Source organism: Muscardinus avellanarius, assembly GCF_963383645.1.
Source record: "Muscardinus avellanarius genome assembly, chromosome: 6".
NCBI classification, from domain to species: Eukaryota; Metazoa; Chordata; class Mammalia; order Rodentia; family Gliridae; genus Muscardinus; species Muscardinus avellanarius.
In genome coordinates this window covers 135,449,480-135,475,998 of record NC_137791.1, presented here as the reverse complement: position 1 = coordinate 135,475,998, position 26,519 = coordinate 135,449,480, and the positions used below count along the sequence as shown (strand labels likewise).

The 26,519-nt window shown below is 54.8% G+C and overlaps 1 protein-coding gene across 2 annotated transcripts in view; it reads left to right on the top strand.

Annotated features, from left to right (window-relative positions):
• JAKMIP1 (janus kinase and microtubule interacting protein 1) overlaps positions 1-26,519 on the top strand; it is a gene marked incomplete at both ends in the record, with an annotated part of 63,653 nt that extends 37,134 nt beyond the window's left edge. The window contains 11 exons of one of the 2 annotated variants that reach the window (XM_080697935.1): positions 873-956; positions 5,667-5,729; positions 7,703-7,801; positions 10,302-10,403; positions 11,109-11,162; positions 11,690-11,755; positions 17,138-17,206; positions 18,567-18,644; positions 21,266-21,469; positions 22,357-22,422; positions 26,469-26,519. In XM_080697935.1, coding sequence (XP_080554061.1) covers positions 873-956; positions 5,667-5,729; positions 7,703-7,801; positions 10,302-10,403; positions 11,109-11,162; positions 11,690-11,755; positions 17,138-17,206; positions 18,567-18,644; positions 21,266-21,469; positions 22,357-22,422; positions 26,469-26,519 — 936 coding nt within the window. Of the gene's footprint in view, positions 1-872; positions 957-5,666; positions 5,730-7,702; positions 7,802-10,301; positions 10,404-11,108; positions 11,163-11,689; positions 11,756-17,137; positions 17,207-18,566; positions 18,657-21,265; positions 21,470-22,356; positions 22,423-26,468 lie in introns of both variants that reach the window. The other variant, XM_080697934.1, reaches the window with a different exon arrangement.

Sequence of the window (26,519 nt, the reverse complement as noted above, 5' to 3'; positions counted from 1 at the left end):
CACATCCCGGCGAGACATGCCTTGCCAGAGGGCTCTCCCACATCCCCGGCTGCATCTCCAGAGAAGCCAGGAAGTAGGAGGAATCCGCCCTCTCTTCTGATGGAGCAATTGAGGCTCAGAAAACTGGAAGATGATGCTGTCCCAGGTGGAGCTGGGAGCTGAGGACGGGCTTCCAGGTCTTGGAATGTTCTGAAAGCCATCGTGCGGATGGACGGACGTGGAGGGTTGGCAGAGATTCTGGAGTTGGGCACAGCGGATAGGCCTGTTGAGAAGCTGCACTGCATGCCGGGCTGGGTATCTGGGGCGGCGACGCCAACCTCTCCTTTCAAGAGGAAGCACATGGCTGTAGTGAGCAGCAGTGTCTCCCAGGGGCTGGACACCTTTTGCCGCAGTCTCCACCGTTCCCTATCACGCCACAGTCGGTTGGTTTTCCGTATTTCCGTGATTGCCTGGTCCTTGAAGCTGTTTGGTGTTCAGCCCTTGCTGGAGGTGACAAAGGGCCCAAGAAGGCAATGAGGAATGCGCCTGACCTGACCGTGGAGGTGGCTGAACAGACAACCAAGGGCTTGGTCAGGGGGCTGGGATTGGGACCTGGTGTCTGCTCCAGACTCACTCACCCCCGGAGACGCCGGCCCCTTTTTTAGGCTTCAGCTCCTCATCCGTGAACCTGAGGGGGTTAGAACTGGTGCCCTCAGGTCCTTTCGGTCTCTCACAGCTTTCCCTTGGTAGCTGACAGCTGGACCTCAGGGCGGCCGGGTCTGAATATGCTCCCAAGCTGTGCCTGTGCGCACCCAGCTCTGCGTGGACCACTGCAGACTGTCCTCTCTGTCGCGGTGGGGTGACCTCTCTCTTCCCGGTCTTGTTCCTTCCAGACCCGGGAGCAGCTTCAGGCTGACCTGCTGAGGTGCCAGGCCAAAATCGAAGACTTGGAGAAGTTGTTGGTGGAAAAGGGACAGGTGAGCAGCGGGGACCCCGCAGGCTCTGGGACCTGTTGTGTTTCCGTCTCCATGGCGGCGGCGGTGTCCCTGGGGCATGGTCTCTGTCCACCAGTGCGTGTGAGCAGGAGGTCATTCCCAAACAGTGCGTGTGAGCAGGAGGTCATTCCCAAACATTTCTGACTTGTTCTGAGGAGGAGCTGAAGTTGGTCAAGGCTGACACTCACTGAATTATTACAGAGGCCATGTGGTCTCCTAGCAACCAGGCTCCCTGCTGTGATGTCATGGAAAAACCCAACAGGGTGCTTCAGATTAGAACCACCTCTGTGGACCACCAGGTGGCCTGCTGAGCTGAGAGGTGCCAAGGAGCAGGGAGTGGGGGTTGGTGGTGCCCTGTCCTGCCTCCAGGGGCTGGGCAAAGGGGGTGGGGTCTCCACCACATAGGGCCCTGGGGAGCAGGGCGGCAGGTGTGAAGGGGTGTCTGTGGAGGTTCTGGGCACTCCAGTGAGAACTCAGGAGAGTGCTGCAGAGGGTGGGAAGGGGTGGCGGGCAAAGAGATTCCAGCGGTCCAAGGAGGAACTTGGGAGAACACTGCAGAGAGGGCCAGCTCTGACTCAGCAGCAGGGCTGAGCTATGGCTGAGAAATTACAGCAGAGGGCCAGACAGCCAAGAGAAGCAGTCCCTGCAGCAGCCCTCGTAAAGGGGGCCCCAGGACCTAGGCCCCAGGTCCCAGCAGTGGGTCATGGGATTTGTAGTCTTCCCTTCTCTCTGGAGGCAGGACAGTGGAGGGGATCAAGGGATTTGTAGTCTTCCCTTCTCTCAGGAGGCAGGACAGTGGAGGGGATCATGGGATTTGTCGTCTTCCCTTCTCTCAGGAGGCAGGACAGTAGAGGGGATCATGGGATTTGTAGTCTTCCCTTCTCTCTGGAGGCAGGACAGCAGCACAGAGCATCCCCTGGGGGCCACTTACTTGCCATGCGGCTTTGAATGAGTTTTCTAATCGCTGTGCCTCCGTTTCCTCATCTTTATTTTATTTTATTTTTTGTGGTGCTGGGGATTAAACCCAGGGGCATTCTATCTCCTAGCTGTGCCCCCAACCCGATTTTTTATTCTTTATTTGAAACAGGGTCTCACTAAGTTGCACAGGGCCTCATTAAGCAGCTGAGGCTGGCCATGAACTGTGAACCTCCTGTCTCAGCCTCCCAAGTTCTGGGATTATAAGCCTGCGCCACCATGCCCAGCTCTCCTCATCTTTAAAATGGGCTGGCAATAATACTTAGCACACTGGGAAGGGGAAGTCGGTCAGGAGACTTTCTCAAATTCCCACCCTTACTTCCAACCCACCTCAGTTTTCCTCGTGCAGGCTGAGCTTGCATCTTGTGAGTGTCTGGTCACAGGTGGTGGTTGGCTGGGCCTCCCACCAGAGGGTGCTGGATCCTGTGCTTTGGCCAGCTCTGCCCTCAGTGGGGAAAAGAAAATGATCATGAAAATTTGTCAGCAAGAGCATACCTGTGCTTGGTGCATGGGGGGTGCATCAGTTAGCTACTGCTCTGTAACAAACCACACCAGAACTTAGTTGCTTCAAACAGCAAACATTTCCTTTGCTCCTAGTTCTGTGGATTGGCGATTTGGGCTGGGCGCAGCTGGCTGGTGGTTCTTCAGGGGTCAGTCTTGAAGCTGTCGAGGTCAGGTGGTCACCTGGGGCTCGGATGGCCTCACACTCCTGTCTGATCATTGGTGCCAGCTGTGGCCCGGTTGCTCCTCCTCAAGGAGGTAACTGGCTTCTTTACCTGGTGTTCTGGGCAGGAAGAAAGGGCGAGTCCCCATGCACACACTCACCAAGTCAGAGTTGCTAATGACCAGCAGCCAGGGCGGGTCCACCAAGCCCTGCCAGGGCTGGAGAGGCAGGCCCCATCTCTTGTTGGGTAGAGCTGTGCTGTCACGTTGCCCGGGGCTGTGCACTGTGACAGGAGGCCAGGCCACAGCCAGAGACATCTGGAGCAGATGAGGGGCGAAGGGAGCCAGGCTGTCCTCAGGGGACTCAAGACCACTGGGCCTACACGTGCGTCCACAAAGCACATGCAGGGTGAGAGCCATTGGGTAGAAGGGAGCCAGAAGGAGCCTGGTCTTCGGGACACCATAGACTCTTGTGATCAGACCCAGGTTCGCCTGCGCTTTTGGGCATCTCGGGACTAGGACTGGAGGGCCTGGCCACTGACCAGTGGAAAGGAGAGGAGAGGAGAGGAGAGGAGAGGAGAGGAGAGGAGAGGAGAGGAGAGGAGAGGAGAGAAGAGAGAGGAGAGGAGAGAAGAGGAGAGGGAGGAGAGGAGAGGAGAGGAGAGGAGAGGGAGGAGAGGAGAGGAGAGGGAGGAGAGGGGGAGAGGAGAGGAGAGGGAGGAGAGGAGAGGAGAGGGAGGAGAGGGAGGAGAGGAGAGGGAGGAGAGGAGAGGAGAGGGAGGAGAGGGAGGAGAGGAGAGGAGAGGAGAGGAGAGGAGAGGGAGGAGAGGAGAGGGAGGAGAGGAGAGGGAGGAGAGGAGAGGGAGGAGAGGGGGAGAGGAGAGGAGAGGGAGGAGAGGAGAGGGAGGAGAGGAGAGGAGAGGGAGGAGAGGGAGGAGAGGAGAGGAGAGGGAGGAGAGGAGAGGAGAGGGAGGAGAGGGGGAGAGGAGAGGAGAGGGAGGAGAGGAGAGGGAGGAGAGGAGAGGAGAGGGAGGAGAGGAGAGGGAGGAGAGGAGAGGAGAGGGAGGAGAGGAGAGGAGAGGGAGGAGAAGAGAGGGAGGAGAGGGAGGAGAGGAGGAGAGGAGAGGAGAGGAGAGGGAGGAGAGGAGAGGAGAGGGAGGAGAGGGAGGAGAGGAGAGGAGAGGAGAGGGAGGAGAGGAGAGGAGAGGAGAGGGAGGAGAGGAGAGGGAGGAGAGGGGGAGAGGAGAGGAGAGGGAGGAGAGGGGGAGAGGAGAGGAGAGGGAGGAGAGGAGAGGAGAGGGAGTAGAGGAGAGGAGAGGGAGGAGAGGAGAGGAGAGGGAGGAGAAGAGAGGGAGGAGAGGGAGGAGAGGAGGAGAGGAGAGGAGAGGAGAGGAGAGGGAGGAGAGGAGAGGGAGGAGAGGGAGGAGAGGAGAGGGAGGAGAGGGGGAGAGGAGAGGAGAGGGAGGAGAGGAGAGGAGAGGAGAGGGAGGAGAGGAGAGGAGAGGGAGGAGAGGGAGGAGAGGAGAGGAGAGGGAGGAGAGGAGAGGAGAGGGAGAGGGAGGAGAGGAGAGGAGAGGGAGGAGAGGAGAGGAGAGGGAGGAGAGGAGAGGAGAGGGAGGAGATGGGGAGAGGAGAGGAGAGGGAGGAGAGGGAGGAGAGGGAGGAGAGGGAGGAGAGGGAGGAGAGGAGAGGAGAGGAGAGGGAGGAGAGGAGAGGAGAGGAGAGGAGAGGAGAGGGAGGAGAGGGAGGAGAGGGAGGAGAGGAGAGGAGAGGGAGGAGATGGGGAGAGGAGAGGAGAGGGAGGAGAGGGAGGAGAGGAGAGGAGAGGAGAGGGAGGAGAGGGAGGAGAGGAGAGGAGAGGGAGGAGATGGGGAGAGGAGAGGAGAGGGAGGAGAGGAGAGGAGAGGGAGGAGAGGGAGGAGAGGAGAGGAGAGGGAGGAGAGGGAGGAGAGGGAAGAGAGAGGAGAGGAGAGGGAGGAGAGGAGAGGAGAGGAGAGGAGAGGAGAGGAGAGGAGAGGAGAGGAGAGGAGAGATGGGGAGAGGAGAGGAGAGGGAGGAGAGGGAGGAGAGGAGAGGAGAGGGAGGAGAGGGGGAGAGGAGAGGAGAGGGAGGAGAGGGAGGAGAGGAGAGGAGAGGGAGGAGAGGAGAGGAGAGGGAGGAGATGGGGAGAGGAGAGGAGAGGGAGGAGAGGGAGGAGAGGGAGGAAAGGAGAGGAGAGGGAGGAGAGGAGAGGAGAGGGAGGAGAGGAGAGGAGAGGAGAGGGAGGAGAGGGAGGAGAGGGAGGAGAGGAGAGGAGAGGAGAGGGAGGAGAGGAGAGGAGAGGAGAGGAGAGGAGAGGAGAGGGAGGAGATGGGGAGAGGAGAGGAGAGGGAGGAGAGGGAGGAGAGGGGGAGAGGAGAGGAGAGGGAGGAGAGGAGAGGGAGGAGAGGAGAGGGAGGAGAGGGGGAGAGGAGAGGAGAGGAGAGGGAGGAGAGGAGAGGGAGGAGAGGGGGAGAGGAGAGGAGAGGGAGGAGAGGAGAGGAGAGGGAGGAGAGGAGAGGAGAGGGAGGAGAGGAGAGGAGAGGGAGGAGAGAGAGGAGAAGAGAGGGAGGAGAGGGAGGAGAGGAGGAGAGGAGAGGAGAGGAGAGGAGAGGGAGGAGAGGGAGGAGAGGGAGGAGAGGAGGAGAGGGAGTAGAGGAGAGGGAGGAGAGGAGAGGAGAATGTGGAGGCTTCCAGCTTCTCTCATTCCTCCATCTGTTGGGCTTGGCGCCGGGGACACTGTGGCGTCAGGACAGACACCGTGCTGTGTGCTGGCTCACGGACCATGCAGGATTGGAGGCTGGTGGGGCAGGGACCACAGGTGACCCCACAGGCCGGCCGTGGTGGTGGCTGTGATGCTGCTGAGGCAGTGGAGGCTCCTGTCACACACCCATGTCCCTCTCTCCTGGGTGTGAGGCTAGGGAGAGGAGGAGGGCACAGGGCTGCCATCTTTCCGGAAAGGTGATTTTTCTTGCTGTGAGTTTGTCGGACGCCCTTTGCTCCAGCGGGAGTGAACACACCGCTGCTTTCCCGCAGGACTCCGCGTGGGTCGAGGAGAAGCAGCTGCTTATCAGAACAAACCAAGACTTGCTGGAGAAGGTATGTGACAGCTGCTGAGCCACAGGCCCAGGCCATCTGCGTGAGGCCCGCCAACGCCCGCGGGGCTCCAGGGGCCGGCGGCTCTCAAGGGAGAGAGCAAAGCGGCTCCTGCTCTGTCCCCGGGATAGATGCAGATGTGCAGGGGATCGTGCTCCTGGGGCGGCCTGCCCAAGTGGGGACGGCCGGCCTGTCCTCTGGCACGGGCCTTCCAGGCCGCTTTTGCCATCGCTTTGGGGTTCCAGAGCCTTCCCCCTCCTGTGTGGCGGGCACCGCAGGCACTGGGCAGGGCCCAGGCCACCGTAGCCCAGGCCGGCTGCCGGGCACTGGGAGCTGAGCATCTTGTCTTCCTTGGCCAGAGGCCCTTCCAAAGCTCTGCAGCGCTGTGGGGGTGGATCAGATGCTGTGGGTTAGGACACTAGCTTTAGCCTCTATTGGCGACAATTCAGTCGTTTATCAAAGCAAATTACACGTTCTGCCACTGTTGCCCAGCGCAGTGTTAGGAGAGTTTTGGCCCCAGGAAGACTCCCTGGCCATTGCAGCCACTCCTCATCCCCACCCTGGGCCCCAGCAGTCTACAGATTGGCCCCTGTGGACACTCCACATGCTTGGTCAGACTCTGGGTTGCTCCTTTGCTTTCCAACACATGTGAACACTACGACCGCATGGGCCTGGGTGGCCATGCCCTGGGAGGGGCCTCGTCCTGCCCCCGCTCGCTGCTGATGGCGACCAGGCTCCCGGTGTGGGCTTCCTTCACACGCTGCCTCCTCCTTCCCCGGGCATGCGGGACGGAACCAGGCCCTGTCCTGGGAGTCGGCCCATGTGTCGGGAGCGTTTGAATGCCCTTGATTTTACTAAGTTCTGGGAGCCACAGAAAACTCACACCATTTCCAAATGCCCCCTGGGGTGGGACCATCTGGGATAGAACCTTTCTGTAGCCCTCCTTCTGACAGGAGGGAGGAAATGGCCACTAGGAGAGCGTTCTGAGAACTTGCTCCATGGCCCTCACCCCTGCATCCACTAGTGACCCCTCGCTGGGGCCAACGTGGAGGCTGAGGCCCAGAGCAGTGTTATCAGAACATAGCCATGTCTCCAGCTGGGGCTCGGACCAGGGACGTGGCTTCCTAGACTGGCCTGTGCTCTAAGGGTACCTAATGCCATTAAAAGTTTATTTTATATTTTTGTGGTACTGGGGGTGCAACCCAGGGGCATCCTACCTCCAAGTGACACCCCCAGCTCTATTTTTTATTCTTTATTTTTGAAACAGAGTCTCATTGAGTTGCAAAGGGTCTCAATAAGTAGCTGAGGCTGTCGGAGAACTGTGATCCTCCCGTCTCAGCCTCCCGAATGCTGGGATTACAAGGGTGTGCCACACGCCAGGCTAAGCTCAGTGGTAAAGCTCCTGCTTTGAAGCGCTGTGGGTTTGATCCCTGATTCCAAAAAGACAAAAAAAAAAAAAGACCCCCAGGAAAAAAAATGACCACTAAAGTTTCTTACACGAGCTTCCAGGATAGTAAGAGATGCCCTGCAGCCTGCTGGGCTCCAGCTGGGGGACCGGTCCTGAGGGTGGGGCTGGAAAGACCCCGGACACACCTCTGGGAGCAGAAGCACCAGCTTTGCACTCTTGCTTCCCCGACACTGACCTCAGGGGAGGGCCTTGATAGTGCCATGCCTCAGTTTACCCATTATTAGCTCATCCAGCAAATATCTAGGGAGCTTCTGATGCGCTGGGCTGGGCTGGGCTGGACTGCGGGGGAGAGCCCTGCCTCTGCCTTCATCATTCCCAGTTTTGCCAGCAAAATGGGCCCGTGGGACCTGCTCCACCCTCGCTAAAGGTCCCGCCCTTCCCCGGCCCTTGCTTCCGGCGCCCAGCACCCACTTCCCTCCGGCCACCCACGGGGCGGCTCAGGACTGGGGGCCCCGGTGCGAGATGGCGGCTGCCGCTGCCCGTTGATGCGCAGGTGTCTTTGCTCTAGATTTACAGGCTGGAGATGGAAGAGAACCAGCTGAAGAGCGAGATGCAAGACGCCAAGGATCAGAACGAGCTGTTAGAATTCAGAGTGCTAGAACTCGAAGTAAGAGACTCTATCTGTTGTACGCTCTCAAACGGAGCAGACATTCTCTTTGAGCCCAAACTGAAATTCGTGTAAAGCTCCCTGCCGTTTCCAAGCATGTATGAAGGGACGTGCTACCGTTTCTCTCCTTCCTTCCTTTCCTTTTTTCTTTTTAATAATCTGTATGTTCAGAATAATTTCACTGCCTTAACGTGTTCTGGAAAGGATGCTCGCCCAAGTCTATGGACCTGTACCAGAGCTAATATATTTATTGCCTACGGCTTGTTTTGCACTTAATAAAACAATTTGTTTTTGCAATATTTTGCCTTTTTTATTTGTGTTTCATTTCCATAACGACTTCTTTCCTGCATGCATGGTCACTGGGTGCCCATTCTGCAGACCTAGACAGGAGCACTGTTGCAATTAGTAACACACTTTTTTAAATGATCTTGCATGCAGCAAATGCCACGTTTTGAAATAGCAGAGTCTGACCCAGCCAGCCATTGACTCCCCGTGTGTTTAGTGCCAGGTCGGCCCCTTTTTTCTATTGGCAAGATAAACACCAGGTAAGTGGAGGAAGGAGGAAGGATCTCTTTACATCGTCGTTTAAGGAAACGAGTTACGTTGCTCCAACTATTATCCAGTGCGTACAGACCCAGGCACCCCAGCAATTCGGACTAAGAAATTATTATATGTATCTCAAAGTACGGCTCAAAACTCCCAGAGGGAGATCGTGTGCTGCCCACTTGTAGAAATCGTGTTCCTCCAGCATCTTTCTGTGCACCCGGTGGGACTCCGCAAGAGACTGTTGATGGTTCTGTTGCTTCCAGGTGGAATCCCGCCTCGGGTGTGCTCCTGCACCGCCTTGTTCTCATGGCACTTCATGATCCGTTTTTGTTTCTGTTTAAAAGTCATCGGCATCCTGAACATCACTTGGTTTTGTGACCAGTTTGATGAGCTCTCGTAACGCTGTGGCTCTGCTGCCCCTTTGCATGTGTGAAAGCTCCGTGGACGCGAGCGTCTTCCCAGTGTCTGTGGCTTCTCAGATTTGGTTTCCCCTCCTGCTTGACTTGAACGGTTGTCTCCCTTAGCACGCGCCACCTGAACCTTGTGTTGGCGAGCACCGAGCGGCACCCAGCACCAAGCGTGGCTAGTGCTCGGCTCCGGCCAGACCTGAGTATTTTATTCACATCACAGAAGCTGGAAGTCATGTGAGGTCGACACTAACACCTCCACCACTGTTAAAAAGCCTCCCACAGTCGATGTGAGCAGCCTCTCTTGGGGGAGTCCCAGAAACACCGCTCGGCTTGCTTCATTTTAAGTGTCCCCTTCAGGGTTCAGAGCCATTGGGAACCAATTTTTGGACTTGTTCATATAAAATATAAGCTTCTTGGATCACCAAGATCCGAGTCTATGGAGACTCCATTTAAAAATAAGTATCGCCAATAGGAATACATCTTTGGCCGTGGACCATTGCAAATTGATTCTTGACTCACAAGACTGTTTCAGCTTGGGGCTCTCTGGAGATTTTCTCCTTCTTAACTTTGGCCTCACGCAAGAGCGATGTCTTAAGGCCTCTAGTTTCCTGCTCATCGCAGTCTGATGAATTCTTAGAGGAGTCCATTGGTTCTGGACCTATTGTGCTGGAGTGGCCCAAAGCAAGTTATTTTTATCATTCATTGATTTTGATAAAAGCACTTTGATGTAAAACATCACTTGGAAGGGTCTCTCAGCAGACTCATCCTACGAATGATCCAGTGTTTGGAATCAGCTCTCTGCTGCGAACACACTTGGGGCCAGAGTACTTTTCCTCAGTCACCTTTTATCCCTGTCCACAATGAGGCTTCTCGGCGTTTTTGAAACTTGCCACTCGCTGTGGGATGAATGGGCACTTCTTCTATGTGATTCTTTTATGTAATTCTACTTTCTATGTCATTGAGATTCGATGATAACTCGAAGGCAGGGGTAGAAGGATTGTTAGTGGTGTTAATGTGCTTCAAAATAAATTGCGTGAGGCCCCCACGCACAGGACCCGGGACGCAGCCTTCCCGAGACTGCGCCCCTGGGCTGCAAGCTGAGAGCGATGGTGCCGTCTCATGAGGTTGCCAGGACCAAACGGGGCTTTGAGCTGCCGGGTACAGTGTCCTCAACGTGGCTGGTGGCTTCTGCTTTCCACTGAAATTGAGTGCAGCTTTTAATCAAATTTTGTGGTTCTGTGACTTCCAAGGTTTTGATCTTGCAACAGGCAGACTTGCGGGACCCCCCTAACCACTGCTTCTTTCTAAGGATGTAAGAAATAAATGTGCAAAGAAGCTCTTCCTACCACGGAAAGGCGTGAAGATGCATTTCGCAGACAAGGATCCTCTGGTCTGAGCGAGCGTGGGCTTTGTAGTTGTGTCTTTGCCAACTGGAATACGTTGTTTTTTTTTTTTTTTTTTTTTTTTTTGCTGATAACGTGGGAAAATGGAAGGCGGTAAATAATCGAATCAAGTTCTGTCTTTAAAGCGAATCTTTTCCCCAGGAGAGAGAGCGGAGGTCGCCAGCCTTTAACCTCCAAATCACCACCTTCCCCGAGAACAACAGCAGCGCCCTCCAGCTGTTCTGTCACCAGGAAGGAGTCAAGGTAGCGTGCTTGGGGGGCCTCGGCTGAGCAGAGGCCAGGGCTCACTGAGCACCAGGCTCAGTGGATAAAGGGGGATCGTGTCCTGGGGTCAGGGGTAGAATCCATTCTAGTGATACCCCTTGGCTTCCACCCTGAGTTCAAAGTGAATTCATTTTTAAAGGGTCACCAAGTGTGACCTTATATGTATTGACACTGACAGGAAGCAGAGTCTTAGGATGGAGGCCGACTGCAAACTCCAGCATAGCCCCTGCTTGGCTCTGGCCTGGGCTCTCTCTGACCCTCAGTCTCTGGACCATGGAATCTGAAGGGCAGTTCCCATAGCGGAAGCCAGAGTGACCAGGCAATTAAATAATGGACAAAGTGCCCAGCGCAGTGTGTGGCACGCAGGAAGTACTCTGCAGACCGTGGCTGTGTGGGCCACATGCCTGGATTCCTGCTGGGCCTGTGGGCAGCATCCCGTGGACCCACAGGTATCCGTGGGCTTTTCTGAGAAGCGAGGTTTGTGCTGCCATAAAACTCAGCCCCTAGGCAGCAGGTGCACCTTCTCCCCCTCTCCAAGAGCAGCTGGGAGCAGGACTTGGCCCCGTAGCTACCAAAAGAAAAGGCCGAGCCCAGTGTCTGGTCCCGACGCGGCCGGGGCTCTAGGAATTGGTGTGGATGGTCTCTGTAGCTCACACAACAATGAACGTTGGAAATCTCTTCCAGGATGTGAATATTTCTGAACTTATGAAGAAATTAGATATCCTTGGCGATAACAGGGTAACTATGAGCGCTCGGTTTCTGGTTTTGTGTTCTTGTTTCGATCCGGGTGTATTCCGTGTGACTTTTGTTCTGCTTTTAATTTCTCTCTAACTGAAGAGATTGAATAAGTACAATGTAAGGCCTTTGTATGGCCGTGACCCTGCGTGGGTGGTTGGGTCTGCCTCCGTCCGAAGTGGGGCTTCGGCGTGAGGTCATCCTTACAGCCCGTGAGTTGATAAGGGGACACTAAGCCCAGGAACTAGTGCCTAGAAAGGTCATCATTTGAGACCCCTGAAGTCAAAAAGTGATGTTTTCGCCTTCCTAAATAATTGGCTTAAAGGAGGCCCTAATTCTCAAAGTCTCGGTGCCTCTCCATGAAATGTCCCCAACCAGAGAGACAGAAGCCCTCCGCGGCGACGTGCTGGCCCCCGTGAGCGAGTATAGGGGGCTGATCGTCGGGAGCCCAGAGTGGAACGTGCTGGTGGCTGTCCGCTGGTGGCTGGGGAATCCAGGGTAAAACGGCCTTGCCCATTTTTGTGTTTTAGAATTTGAGGAATGAAGAGCAGGTTGCAATAATTCAAGCCGGAACTGTGCTTGCCCTGTGTGAAAAGGTAGACCGTGGCCTTTCTGTGCGCGCACCGCGTCCCGGCGCCCAGCACCATACAAGAAACTGTACATTGGCGTCTTGCTTTGTTGGGAGCATGCGTGTCGCTCGCCCGCGTGTGCATGTGTGCCTGCATGCCCTCGGTGTCCCACGGAGCGCCACAGTGTGCGGTGGAGCTCAAACCCCGTCCAGGAAGCCGACGGTGACGGCCCGTGTTCCCTCCTGGTGTTGGCGCAGCTCACCGCAACTCATGCTCCACGCCCAGTGGTCGAGCCTGCTTTATAAGCCATTTAAAACTGCCACAGGTGTTTGAATGGCTCTTCCTCATTCTGCCATAGAGCTAAGCCCCCACTACTCACCGGCCTCAGCGGCGAGGTGTCTGGTGTATCCCGCGTTTTCTTTCCTATTTACGATCATGCGCTGGCGAACACCTTGACGTGTAGATTTTTACCTACATCTGAGAACTTGTCCGTAAGATAGATCCTAGAAGTGGAATCACTGGGCCAAATGGTAGGGGCTTTGGTACCATCAAGATGGTTTTCAGAACAGTGGTACCAGCTCCCCTCCTACCCGCGGCTAAGCTACTGCAGCGCCGAGTTCACGATTTTCCACAGAAAAGAACTTAGTCGATTTGATGGGTGTAAAACGATGTGACGTCATCTTTCCATTTTCATGCGTTTGGGTGCTGGTGGTAGCGCTTTTTTTCATGTGTAGTCTATATTTTGTCTTCTTCCGTGTGAATTGTCAGTACGTTTCTTTTGAGGATTTTCCATTGGGTTCGTTCATTCATTCATTCATTCATTCATGCGTTCAACAAATAAGTACTTGTTGTAATCTTTCTTACTGCTTTTTCTGTGTGCTTTACCTATTGAAGATAATAACCTTTGGACCTTTGTTTTAAGAAATACATCCTTGGTTTGTTTGCCCTCTACCTTGTTTTAGGATGTTTTAATATACACAACTTTTTATGTAGTCCGGCCTATACATCTTTTCCTTTCAAAGCACATGAGTTAAGCTTTCAAATGCTACTTTGTAACGAGATCTTGATGACCTTGAGATTTCTTCCAGAATCTTTGGAAGGACATTTAAAGCATGAATCGTTTTCTTCCCTACACATCTGTCCATCCTCACCCCAACTCACATAAAAGGCACCGGCTCTGGCGAGTCTGTGGTAACTCTTACCCAAGGTCACACGGTTGGGAAGGGCGACGCGGTGGAGCTCAGCGGAGCTGGCTTCCTCCAGCGAGCAGAGGGTTGCGAGGCTCACTGCGGCTGGCTGGGGGCCGACGACGTGCACTGGCACGCTGAATGCACACCCCTAATCGTCCTAAAACCAGATGTGCTTGCCCAGCCTCCTGTCACAGGGCTCCACACAGTGTCACACAGAGTGCTGTTTAAACACACGTGACTCGGGATAGTCCACAGTCGTTCCAACATTTACTGAGAAAGAACCTCCAGGCACCGAGTTCAGCCTCGGAGCTGTCATGCTGGATGGGATCCGGGCCCCACCCATTGCCAGCTCCAGGAGTTTCCGTGGATTAGTGGCTCCTTCTCCCTCCTGGAGCCACGGAACTGAGAGTTGTGGCACCCTGCAGGGTTGGTGTCAGGATCCAGGACCCCGCAGTGTGAGCAGTCTGAGCATCACTAAACCCCGGGGTTGGTTTAGCTTGGTTCCCAGAGGCGGTTGCTCGGTGCTTGTGGACTGCGGGAGAATAGGAAACTGCCCGTGGCTCTGGGTGGCTGGTTCATGGCTGGCTGGGGCAGTGGGTGTAGGTGGACTGCCTTCTCCAACCCACAGCTTTCCAGGGATCAGGATGTTCAGGGCTTCATTGGGAGCAGCCCTCTGCCAACACTGAGTTCTCCCACCTGAGCCTCCACCACAGGCCCCCGACAGACAGTGAGTGTTCAGGCCCCATACCCTAGGTCTCCCAGACTCTGTGTCTCTCAGCATCTGTTCCAGATTAGCATCTCCCTCTTATATCCAAGAAAGGGGGCATGTCGGCACCTGCTACTGTTTGCTTTGGCCCTTGCCACCCCTACCCATCCCCAGCTTGCCCCTGGCTGCCTTCGCCAGCCCCCAGCTAATTGCTGCCTGTCTGCCTGTGACCACCAGAGGCTCACTGGGCAGTTGGCCTGGGGCCATGTTTTGTGCCTCACACACTAGAGAGCAGTGCTCTAGCCTGGCAGTCAGCCTGCGGGCTCCTCACAGACCCCAGGGTGTGGGATGAAGCAGGGCCCTGTGGCTGATGCCTGTGGGACCCCAACTCTGAGTCAGGCGCAGAGAGCCCAGCTCCATTAGGGACGGACTTCAGCCAGTGTCTTCTCCTTTGCTTCTGGGAGATGCTAAGCTTGTGAATAGAGATGGGACCAGTTTGACAGTTACTGTGTATCAAGAAGGAACCTGAGCAGAGTGGACGGGGCCATCAGGACCCTGGGGACACGGGCTGGACAGCTGGGCGACGACAGTCTGCTTTGTCTGGGACTGAGGGCTGGCTGGGGACAGGGGCATTTCAGTGCTAAAACAGTTCAGTTATCGGAGAGCCAACAGCTTTGCAGAGAGGGTCACAGGTGGGATTGGTCCCCGCAACATCATGGCGGGACAAAGTTTGATCACAGGCCCCAGGCAGGCCCCTCCCCACCAAATGCACCTCATTAAAAAAAAATGTCCCTCACGCAATGCCAATCTCTGAACAAACAAGTCAACTTTCATGTTCCCTTAGTGGCACAGAGCCCAGCTCTTCGCATGCAGTGGAGTGCAGCCCAAACAGGTCAGGAGTGGCCCAGCATGTTCCTGGGACAATGTCGCAGCAGACAGCGCCCTCCCCTGCTCAGGTTAAGGTGCCACAAGCCAGCCGTCCTGCCCTGGCTTTCTCAGCTCCAGAGTAAGGCATTGGAGGACTTGAGGGTCACCCTCGGGCACAGCCACCCACTGCCAAGCTCAGAACCCATGAAGAAGCAGACACAGGACTCAGCAAGGTGGAGATGCTGAGAATTCCACATCCCCACTGCTAGCAACGGGTTCGAGGCTGCAGGCATGACTGAGCTTTTTGAGAGCTGGCCTCAGTCACTAGGGGTTTGGGGACCCTCCTTGGAGGGAGGGGAGAGCCCAGCCCTCCAGCTGTGGCTGCCCTGTCCCTGCACCCGAGGATCCTGGGAATGGGACACAGAGAACTGTCTTTGGACCTGTGACCGCCCAAAGGGGACACGGGGTTCCTTTGCAGCGTTTGAGGGATGAGCTCGCCTCTCCTGTCCACGACCTCTCCAGTTCGGGGTGGAGCAGAACCATTAGCATTACGTAGCTCAGTAAATCCTGACCTCCCATGACCCAAAACTTCATAGCCAGCTTTCTCTGCCCTCCTGTCCCAGTTGCTAAAAAGATCTTGTCCGGGTTTTTCTTTATACACAAAATACACATGTATATATCTATATTTAACAATCACCACCACCCGACACTGGGTTCTGCAGAAACCTCTCAGAATGAGTGACTCCTGGTGGTGTTGACCTCTGAGTTTTGCTCCTTTTTGTGATTATTTGCATTAGGATAGTAAATGTGAAATATTTTTAAATACACTTACCTGTCCCAAGAAGATGTCCGCGTTCTCGGCAGTGCTTAGGGAATGGTTTCTGCTATAGCCCCTGGGCCCTTCCTGGGGTCGAGCCAACCGTGGTGTTGGGGAGCCTCGTGGCCTGGCTTTGCCCCCTCTTTCCTACCCTTTCTGCAGCCCAGCACTCACACACCCAGCCCCCACGGCCTCCTTCATGTAGATGCTTATTAGGCACCTGCTGCATGCCAGGCCCTACGGTGAACAAGCCAATGTGACAGGATTCAGCTGTGTCCATCTGGGGCGCTAGGGAAGCAGAGCATCTGTAAACTGAGCGCTGTGACAGCAAGTGGGCTTCCTGGAGGAGGGAGAGCTGGCTTGGGGCCGGACGCCTGGGTAGACATTAGCTCAGTGAAGGCCTGAGGTCGAGGCTGGGGTGTGCGAGACGGGATGTTTAGGAAGCACGAGCTGGGACGCAGAAGGCTTGATTTGTTTGAGGAGCTAAGTGCAGTTTGGGATGACTGTGAGGAGGAGGGCCCAGGTTTTGAGTGGGGGTAAGGGCTGCTGATTGACAGCTGGGAGCCTCAGTGGGGTGGTGACAGCGGGGCCTGCCTTGTCAGTGTCATCAGGATGAGGGGGATGCCAGGAAGGGGGGTAAGAGCAGGAGCAAGAAGTCCTGCCATCGATGTGGGTTTGGGGGAGAACTTGCTAGCTAGAGGTGGGACAGGGACTTGGGGGCCCTGGAGAGTCTGAGCTGGGTGGTAGCCATGGAGACGGAGTCTAGGAAAGAGAGGGACCTGGCGAGTCCTGCTCAGTTCTGTGAGCCTGTGGCAGTTGTCGTCGTGCAGGGGCGCAGACTCAGGGCCAAACAGAGATGCTTCAGAGCCCAGGGCAGAGGGCGGGATGGAGCCAGAGCGGGAAGGCGAGGTCAGGCTCTGGGCAGCAAGAGCTCAAGATGGCTGAGGGGTTCATGAGCTGCAGCCAGAGGAGGAGGAAGAACACGGAGCCCAAGGAACCTAAGGGGAGCCTTGGAGCCAGCAGTCAACTGGCCCAACCACAGGCTTTAGCAAGGAGGAAGTCAAAGGCATTCGTCACCCACTTCCAACCTGGACCTCCCTCGGTGCCTGTGACAGCTGCACTCTGCCCTACAGGCCCATCCCTGGTGATGGCCACTTTGCCCCAGGTGTGAAGACAGATCACATACCTACCCCTGCCTCCGAGCCTGCCCCAGCCTAGATCTGAGAGGAGGGTAGACAGATCTTACTCTTAGCTGCTGCTCAGCGGCACAGCCCACACCTCCTTGGTTCTTCTAGGCGCTCACCTGCCGTCACGGCTCTGCACGACCCCACCTCGTGTGCACGATCCCAGCCCTCTCCTCAGCCTGCGTGTTGTGCAGATCTGTGCTGCAGGGACCGGGCAGCGGCTTTGGGGTTCTGCAGGCTAGGCTCAAAATCCCCGTTCCCCACCTGTGTGACCTTGGACAAGATACTGAACTCAGCCTTGATGTCTTTGCCTGAAAAATGTGGGACATGCTGCCTACCCCACAGGAAGGCACGAGAGGTGGGGTGAGGTCACGTGAGCCCGCCCAGTGCATTCAGTGACAGCTGCACACACTCAGTCACGCAGCCACAGATCTCCCAACACACACCCATAGCCTCCACGTACACATCACCGCACACTTCCCACCCCCATATGTACTGGCCTCAGTGTGCACACACATCCATGTACACCGTGTGTGTGGACGCCCCTGACCCGCTCATCCCTGAGCAGACCTCTGCCTCTGACCCCCCAGTCCCCATGGGTGCCGGGTCTCACCTTGCTTCCATCCTGTCCCTGCTCTTTTCCAGTGGCTGAAACAGATAGAAGGAACTGAGGCAGCCCTGACCCAGAAGATGCTGGACTTGGAGAAGGAGAAGGTAAAGGCTGGGTTACCCGGGCGGGGCGGGTCAGAGGAGTTGCTTTCCGGGAGGGCTTTGCGCATGTTCTGGTAATTATGTATCTGTGTGTCTTTCTGCACACTTTGCCCTGCGGCTGTTCTGAGTAATGGTCACCCATGCGCTTCCTGTCCCACTCATTTGTGCACTTAAAGCATATTTTCTGAATCTCTACTGCATTCCAGGCTCACAGCCCAGTGGGGTCCTGGGTTTATAAGCTCTCACTAGTGAGGCCTGGGGACATTTGAGACACAGCCATGACAGAGGCACTGGGCCCAGGGACACACAGAGGTCTGGGGTCTTTGCTGGCCATGAGAAGTTAGGGTTCTGGACTTAGTCTTCTCATGGATAAACTGGGTTCTGATCTGCCCCTGGCTGGGCTGTGGCGAGGGGGGTGTAGACACAGCCATTTTTGCACAGCGCTTGACACCTGGGGTAGCTGACAAATGGTGGGTAGGAGAGGTCACCCCCAGGGGCTAGGGCTTATGGGGGGGGCCCTTTTCCCCAGCCTGGGAGTTCAGAGAAGTCTTCCTGGAAGACATAGGCCTTGAGTTGCCCAAGGCCACTCAAGCTTCCCAAGCAGAAATGAGAGAGAAGGGAGAGAGGGAGGGAGGAAGGGAGGCAGAATTACATGGTGCCCAGAAACAGCACGCAGCACAGACAGGTGCCAGAAGGCCGGGTTCTGATCCTACCCTGCCACCAGGGAACTATGGTGACCGGAACCCAGCACCTGCTCTCTGGCCCTTGGTGTCCTTGTCTGCAAAATGGAGCAGCAGCAGAAGAGGTCTAGCCTCAGTCTGGCAGTAGAAACGGGTCTCCACCTGGACAGATCATGCTTACGGGGATTTAGAAGTGACCTGGAGGGTGGGGAGGAGAACATGGCGGTGACACCCAGCAGGAGAGGGTTTGGGGCTGCATGGGGCGGAGAGCCACGCCTGAGATGAGTCAGGGCAGACTGAAGGGGCCACAGGGACTCCGTAAGAGGAATCTGGAGGAACCCCTGTGCCTGGGCTGGGAGCGGGTCAGAGGGGCTCTCTGTGACAGTCAGGCACCCAGAGAAAGGATACCCTGGGAGGCTGCACAGCCCTCACCAGGGCAGCGGGCTCATCGAGGCCCCTGCTGGATCCACACAGGGGCGGGCAGGGAAGACCCAACCCCTTCCCACCAGCGTCTCCAGGGCCCATCCACCTCCCTGAGGCCCTAGGCCCTGCAGGCTCTGGGGCTGACTCCCCGAAGCCTGGGACAGGAGGCATGGACCAGCAGGACAGACTGAGCCTTAGGAAGACATGGCAGGTGACGGCCACTCTGAGCTCATCCTGACAGGCACCTTCCTCTTTCTCAGGACCTGTTCAGCAGGCAGAAGGGCTACTTGGAGGAGGAGCTGGACTACAGGAAGCAAGCCCTTGACCAGGCTTACCTGGTAGGACCGGAAGTGGGTTTGACACTTTGGCTTTTTTAGACTCACCATTGGAGGCTGCTTGTCATGCGGGGCTGGAGTCTGTCTCTGCGTTTAGGGCACTTGCGGGGACCGCATGGAACATAAAATGCCATCCTGCCCTGCGACTAGAGTGACTGGCAGGTGGGGAGGGAGTATGGGTTTTCCAAATCACTCATGACTTTCAGAAATATATTTTTGTGTGTGGTACTGAGGATGGAAGCCACAGGTCTTCTACCCCGGAGCTACACCCCAGCCCTATGCTTTAGTCTTTTTTATTTTTGAAACAGCATCTCACTGAGTTGTGAAGGGCCTAAGTAGCTGAGTCTGTCTTCGAACCTGGATTTTCCAGTCTCAGCCTCTGGAATGCTGGGTTTACAAGCCTGCGCCACCACGCCCAGCTGACCTTCAAAAATATTCAAAGTAACCTGGATGGTTTCCTTTAGACATGCTTATTCAACTCCAATAATAATTTGAGATAGGAGAGAAGCCATCCTTTTCTTTTTTCTTTTTTTCTTTCTTTTTTTTATTTTGGTGGTACTGGGTTTCCTAGAGACCCTTCTACCTCCGGGTTATACTCCCAGACCTATTTTATACTTTTATTTGGAAACAGGGTATCTTAAACCAGGGAGGCTGGCCTCGAACCTGCGCGATCCTCCTGTCTCTGCCTCCCAAGCGCGGGGATTACAAGCGTGCGCCACCACGCCCGGCGAGAAGCCATCCTTTTAAAAGGTTTGTTTAGACTTAAAAAATTTAAAATCCAAAGTGAGGTTTCCCGTAAAGAAAAAGAAATGCTTCCAAAGGCACCCAGAGGTGACAGGATGAGTTGAGTCCAGATGATATCAGGACAGTGCAGGTGATAGCAGAGTCCAGATGTCAGAAAGCATAAAGTCCTGCGCAGTCTTGTGTTTGGGCAGCAGAACCAGTCTGCAACTTCCTGGTGCTGGGCTTCCTGGTGATTGAAGTTCAGGTTCATATGTCCTGACACTCAAAGCCACATGTGTGCAGCCGGCTGTGGAGGTGCACACCTGGAATCCCAGTACTGGGGAGTCTGAGACAGGAAGATCGCAGATTTGAGGACAGCCTCAGCAACTTAGCGAGATCCTGTTGCCAAGTAAATAAAACAGACCTGAAAGTGTAGCTTGGAGGTAGAATGTCCCTGCATTCAATTCCCAGTTCAAGAAATAATGATAAACCAATGTAGACACGCGTGGTGGCACACACTTGTACTGGGGAGGCTGAGACAGGAGGATCACAGGTTTGAGGCCAACCTCAACTACTTAGTGAGGTGTTTCACAACTTAGTAAGACCCTGTTTCCAAATAAAGAGTAACATATAGGGCTAGAGGGTATGGTTCAGAGGGAGAGTGTCCCTGGGTTCAATCCCTAGTTCCACACACACACACACAAAAGACACAAATCTGCTCTTGGCATTGAAAGAATCCCTCCTGAGGGAACAGGGAAAGGGGCCAGGCAGAGGACATTTCCAGAATGTCCCCACAGTGGACAGAGACAAGCATCCAGCACTGCACACCTGAGCAAAAATCTACTCAGCCCATTTGCAGTTAAAATCATTTTAGAAGGGGGTTGCATCTGAGGACACAAGCCCGTAGCTAAACACAGCTTCCTGGCCTCGTTCCCATGAGAGGCCTCGGGCATCTGGGCATAGAGAAGGTGGCCAGGAGATTCTGGCATCGCGTCGAGGGCCCATCCACCTCCCTGAGACCCTGGGCCCTGCAGGCTCTGGGGCTGACTCCCCGAAGCCTGGGACAGGAGGCATGGACCAGCAGGATGGACTGAGCCTTAGGAAGACAAGGCCCAGCCTCTCGATTTCTATCTTTAAAAAAAAAGCACATTTATTGGTGCATCGCAACCATATGTCACATTGAAGTTTAGTGCAAAGGAAACGTGTGCATTTAGCACTCTTTGGGTGAGAACAATTAGCCAATGAAAACACTCCGGGCTGTGCTTTCTGTGGCCTGCCTGCCAGTCCTGGCCCTTCGTCAGCACCCTCCAAGGCAGGCCATGCCTGGCCTGCAGCCCTATTTATTGGTATAAATATGTATTTATACCAATAAGGTAACCAGCTCAGTGTCCAGCTGTGGGGTTGAAAATGGCCACCTACCTAACGATTCAAACTGGGAGCTTTCACGGGACCCGCTGGTGGCCACTCATACCTCACTTAGCTTTGCCGACAAAGGGTGGCTTGCTTCTGGAGGCGGCGATTGGAACAGCGTCCTTATTTGCTCTAAGTTGAAGTCGTGTTTCTAATGTGTGTATAAGCCACACGTGTGCAATGGAGATACCTTGTCTCCTTGGCTCCCATTAGGAGAGGGGACGTTTGTCCCCAAGGTACAGACAGCAAGTTGGAAGCCAGAGGCAAACGCGCTGAGTCCAGCCTCTCTGGTCACTTTCAGGAAGTCAGGGTTTCTCTTCTGCTCGGCCTTGTGCATAGCGGGCCGCTTGCTTGCGCAGAGTCGGTATTGTTGAGTCTGTGTCTGGGCGCAGCCTGCCCCCGGGAATGCTCCTGCTCCCCTCCCGGCCTCTGCCTCCTGCCGGCCCCTGCCTTTTGCACATTTACCTGTCCCTGTGATTTGGGCCGTGCAGAAAATCCAGGACCTGGAGGCCACACTGTACAACGCGCTGCAGCAGGAGCCGGGGCGCAGGGCCAGCGAGGTGCTGAGCCCCGGGCAGCGTGAGGACCTGCAGGCCGCGGTGGAGAAGGTGCGCAGGCAGCTCCTGAGGCAGAGCCGTGAGTTCGACAGCCAGATCCTGCGGGAACGCATGGAGCTGCTGCAGCAGGCCCAGCAGGTAGGCTGGCCACGAGGCGAAGATCCCCCTTACAGGGCACACTCTCATGGCCGCCCACCAAGCCCCGCAGGCGAGGTCCCTCCCGGTGACCCGGAAGGCACGGGTGCCCAGGCATTACACAGGGCAAACTTTCCCCTCCATTATCCGCGGGAACACTCTGACAAAGAACTCTCTCTCCCGGTTGTGTTCTGTTACAAGATCAGATGTCTATAGCCAAGGGGTTGGATGTCAGGAAATAGCGCCCTAACCCGCGTATGTCAGGCAAGCTGCTATAGGACCCAGCTGGCTCTCCAGCCCCACCCTTAGTCCTTTACCCTCCTGACATCTCTCAAGGCTGACCTTCTCTCTCAAGATGACCCTGAACATTCCTAAAAGATAGCACCCATCCCCCACCTCCCTGTCCCATCCCCATCTCCCACCTTGCCCTCCCCCACCTTGCCCTCCCCTCCCCCACCTTCCCATTCTCCACCTTTGCCATCCCCATCTTCTCCTCCCCTCCCCCACCTTGCCCTCCCCCACCTTGCCCTCTCCCACCCTTCCCTCCCCTCCCCCACCTTCCCATTCCCCACCTTTGCCATCCCCTACCTTCCCAACCCCCCATCTTCTCCATTTTCCGCAGCTCCCCCTCACTTTCTCCATGACTTGGACTTGGAGAGGGGTTCTGGGGGATGGAGCGGGGTGGTGCGGGGGCTTGGGGTGCTGGGTTGGCCATCTTGATGGTGGGTGGTAGGGACACTGCCATGTGCAGGCGTGGATGCTCACAGAGCTGCCCGCTGCGTGTTTGGCCCTTTACTACTCCTGGGCTGGACCACCCTGAGAGATGAATGGCCAGGTTTCAAACCTGGAGCGTCCACTTTTTCTGAAACAACCTGATGGATGTGTTTCAGAGAATCCGGGACTTGGAGGACAAACTTGAGTTCCAGAAGCGACACCTGAAGGAGCTGGAGGAAAAGGTGGGTAGCAGTGGCCAGGCTCAAACCTTTCATACCCCTGTGGGTCCATGATGTCCAAAGAATAGGTGAGGTCCCTCCTCTCTCCAGATCAGCAGCACCTCCAAGAATCCCTGTCACCCTCAGATGCTATCTGGCAAAGACACAAAGACACTCCCTTCTCTGTGAAAACCTCTGCGGCCTGGCCTGAGTGCTCGCCTGTGTGTGTGTGTGTGTGTGTGTGTGTGTGTGTGTGTGTGTGTCTGTCTGTCTGTCTGTCTGTCTGTCTTTCCCCCACAAAATCCCTCTGCTGCCACCACACTAGGAAGCATGATGCTATTTCTTTTGTCAAGAGACAAACCAGATCAGATCGTGACAAGACCATCATGTCCCCTGACCACAGACATGGGCCGTCGCCCCTGGATTCATTCCTGTTAATGACTTCCATACACCAATAACCAGGCGTGTGTCCCCGATGTCGTGGAGGAAGCGAGGCTGGCCTCTCCTTTGCTATTGGGTATTTTCCACTTAACCCCTTTGGTCCCTATGAACTTGGGACCATTTTGTGGGTGAAGAAACCAAGGCTGAGTGAGATAGATCAGGATGCTGGTCCTTGGACCCTCCTGGGGCAGAACAGCTGGAATCTCCAAGGATGTCATGGCCTTCCCGGCTGCTCCCAACCTCACGCCATCCATCCAGGCAGACACTCGGTTTTGCCCAGGCCCCCATGTGCAAAGCTGCTTTGTTTTGGCATTCACAATTCCCGTACACTTACCTGGCGGCCAAGGATTCCTTGAGGACAGGGGCCAAAGTCTACACATCTTTTTATCCAGGGCAAGAGAATAGGGCGTCGCCTGGTGTTTGGGAGTGAGGACCGTGTGTTCGCAGAGGAGCACAGACAGAGCCATCACTGAATTTCTTGTGTCAGTGGTGAGGTCACACGTGGGGACAAGGTGCAGGGCTTCTGCCTCAGAGGGGAGGTGGGTGTCAGTCGCCGGTGTGTCTGCAGAGGTGAGCTCCTTAGAGGCCGACGTGGAAACCGCAGGACAGGAGAGGAAAGGGCATTTCGGGGCTACAATTCCTTCTCTCACCTGTCTTGTGAGAGGTGTTAATGCTTTAGTCAGAAGTCACTGGAAGACCGATTTGGGGGCTGTTCAAAAATGGGAGGACACCCTCCCTGTCCCGTCCCGGTAGGAGTCAAGCACAATGTTTGAGAAGAACAGGACAACTCTTAAGATTCCAGGTGTGGTCAGAGGCTTCCTCTCCTCCTCCGGGTTAGGCCACTTCCAAGGTCAGCACCTGTGCAGGGCCTCAGGGCCTGCACAGCCCGAGGCATCCTCTGGGGGGCAGTAGAGGGTCACGGCCAGAGGACCTGAGCACACAGATTGGGCCTGGGTCTCCAGCCAGTTCCCTGGGGCCTCGGGACTCCTGGGAAATGCTGATTCCTAGAGTCCCACCTGTCAGATGCCTGCCCCTTGATTCAGGTGTCTTGAGGGGTGCACTGGCTTTGCAGGCCCGTGGCTCTGCTCTGAGCTCTGCTCTGGCTTGGCCCCGATGAGCCCCCAAATCCCGGGGAATATGTCCTCTGTGCCAGGCCTGAGGTTTTCGCCTGCTGCTGGGAGTGCTGCCCTTCTCCCCCAGAGCGCTTGTAAAGATTGTTAAAGCTGGGTGTGGTGAGGCATTCCTGTAACCCCAGGACTTAGGAGGCTGGAGACAGGAGAATCGCACGTTCGAGGCCAGTCTTAGCGACTTTATTTTTTTTATTTTTATTTTTTTGGTGGTACTGGGGTTCCTGGAAGCCCTTCTACCTCCGGGCTACACTCCCAGACCTATTTTTTAATCTTTTCATTTGGAAACAGGGTCTCTTAAGCCAGCGAGGCTGGCTTCAAACCAGCGCGATCCTCCTGTCTCCGCCTCCTAAGCGCGGGGATTACAGGCGTGCGTCACCACGCCCGGCAGTCTTAGCGACTTTAGACTGAGGATGTGGATGTGCTTAGCTCCAGGCCAAGCCAGGTAGGCAGTCTCCAGTGTAGCTTCTACCAGCCTCCCTGTCACAGCAGCTTGATGGCTTCCACCGACCACAGAAACTTATGTGGCAGAAAAAGCTACAGTTTTTTCTGCCAATTAAAATGTTGGGGCAAGATGGGCGCATTAGTAAAGTAACATGGTCTGTGTCTGTAGCTGGGAAAATATTTGGGACGGGCCTGAGTTTTCTTCCTGGCTCTTTCTCACTCTTCTGCCTGGACTGGTCTATCTCCTTCTGTCCCCGAGGGGACTTGCAAAGGCTGGTGTTGTCTGGAGCAGGAGGGATGGGCCAAGGTGGACTCTAGCTCAGGCAGTAGGACCAGGGATGTTCCCTGACATCTGCTTATCACCTGCATCTCCTCATGGGGACTGGCTGGCCGTGATGGAGAGGAAATTGTGTCCATCAGCATCAGAGAGGAAATTGTGTCCATCAGCATCAGAGGCTGGCTGGCCAGAGACTCTGCTGCTCCCTACTGGGTGGTCTGAGCAAGCCCTTCCCCCTCCGGAACCTCAGTTTCTCCACATGGAACAGGAAGGACGAGGGAATCCCAGTGGCCCCTTCTAGCTCTCGCTCTAGGGATTCTAGGGAAGTTGGTGGCCCTTTGTTGGGGTTTTTACTTTTCTTGATAAATAATATAGAAGAGATATTACCTCATTGGACGGGGAAAAGGAAATAATTATTTTCAAAAGTCTCCGGTGATATTCAGATAGGTTTCAACTAATGATTAGAAATTCTCTTTGGACAAAGCAAGTCATGAATTGGTTCAGAAAAACTAAATCTTTCAACCTCATTAGTATGATTTGTTCGTTCCTATAAGGTCGTGTTTTATTTCCTGCTAGTTTTTTTTTTTTAATCAGCTGATCAAAGCGCACTGGTAATCTCAGTACTTAGGAGACTGAGACAGGAGGATGACAGGTTTGAGGTCAGCCTCAACAACTTAGCAAGGCCCTCAGCAACTCAGCAAAACCTTGATTCAAAATAATAATAAAAAAAAAAGCCAGGTGTGGTCACGCAGGCTTGTAATCCCAGCATTGGGAGGCTGAAACAAGAGGATCCCGATTCAAGGACAGCCTCAGCTACTTAGTGAGGCTCTTTGCAACTCAGTGAGATCCTGTTTCAAAATAAAGAATAAAAAATAGGGTTGGGGGTGTAGCTCAGCTCAGAGGTAGAATGCCCCTGGGTTCCATTCCTAATACCACAAAAAATAAATAATACAAAAATAAATTGTAATCCCAGCGTTCGGGAGGCTGAGACAGGAGGATCATGGTTTGTAGACAGCCTCAGCTACAACTTAGTGAGGCCCTTTGCAACTCAGTGAGACCTTGTTTCAAAATTAAAAGAATAAAAAATAGGGCTGGGCGTGTAGCTTGGAGGTAAAATGCTCCTGGGTTCCATCTCCAGTACTGCAACAATAAAATTAAAATAAAATAAAATAAAATAAAATAAAATAAAATAAAATAAAATAAAAATAAAACTGGCTGGGAGTGTATCTCAGAGGCAGAATGCCCCTGGGTTCACTCTCTAGTAACAAAAACAAAAACAGAGAAAGAGAGGGAAGAGAAGGAAAAAAAGACAATGGAAAAGAAAAGATTTTAAATGGTGGGTCTCCTGGAGCAAAGAACCGCAAATGGGCGGCGGAGGGGGACGTTTGCTAGTCTGGCAGCTGCACTGGAGACCTGGAGCGCGTCTCCCCTGGCCCTCGGCGTACACGCCATGCCTATTTTTGTGGCAGCTGCCAACCATGCACTTCACAGGGTTCTTCCCCTCTACCGTCCTGCCCAGCCCGTCTCGGCACCAAAGTGTCCTGGTGCATGGGGTAGGGTTGCTCTGGCACCTGGCGTGGCGGGGAGAGCCCGCAGATGCTGGGTGCTGGCGTCCCTGGTGAGACCCGCTCCTGAAGCCTGTTACTCCCGGGTCTCCGCTCGGAACCCAACCCCGGCGTCGCAGTTCTTTTAGGATGCTGCCATCAAATTCCATACCACATATCTCACATCCTTCTTTTCTTTTCTTTCCTTCCCTCGTTTTCTTTTGTCTTGTTTTATAGTTTTTGTTCCTTTTTCTGTTTTTCTCACTAGCATTCATTCTGTGGCCTTGA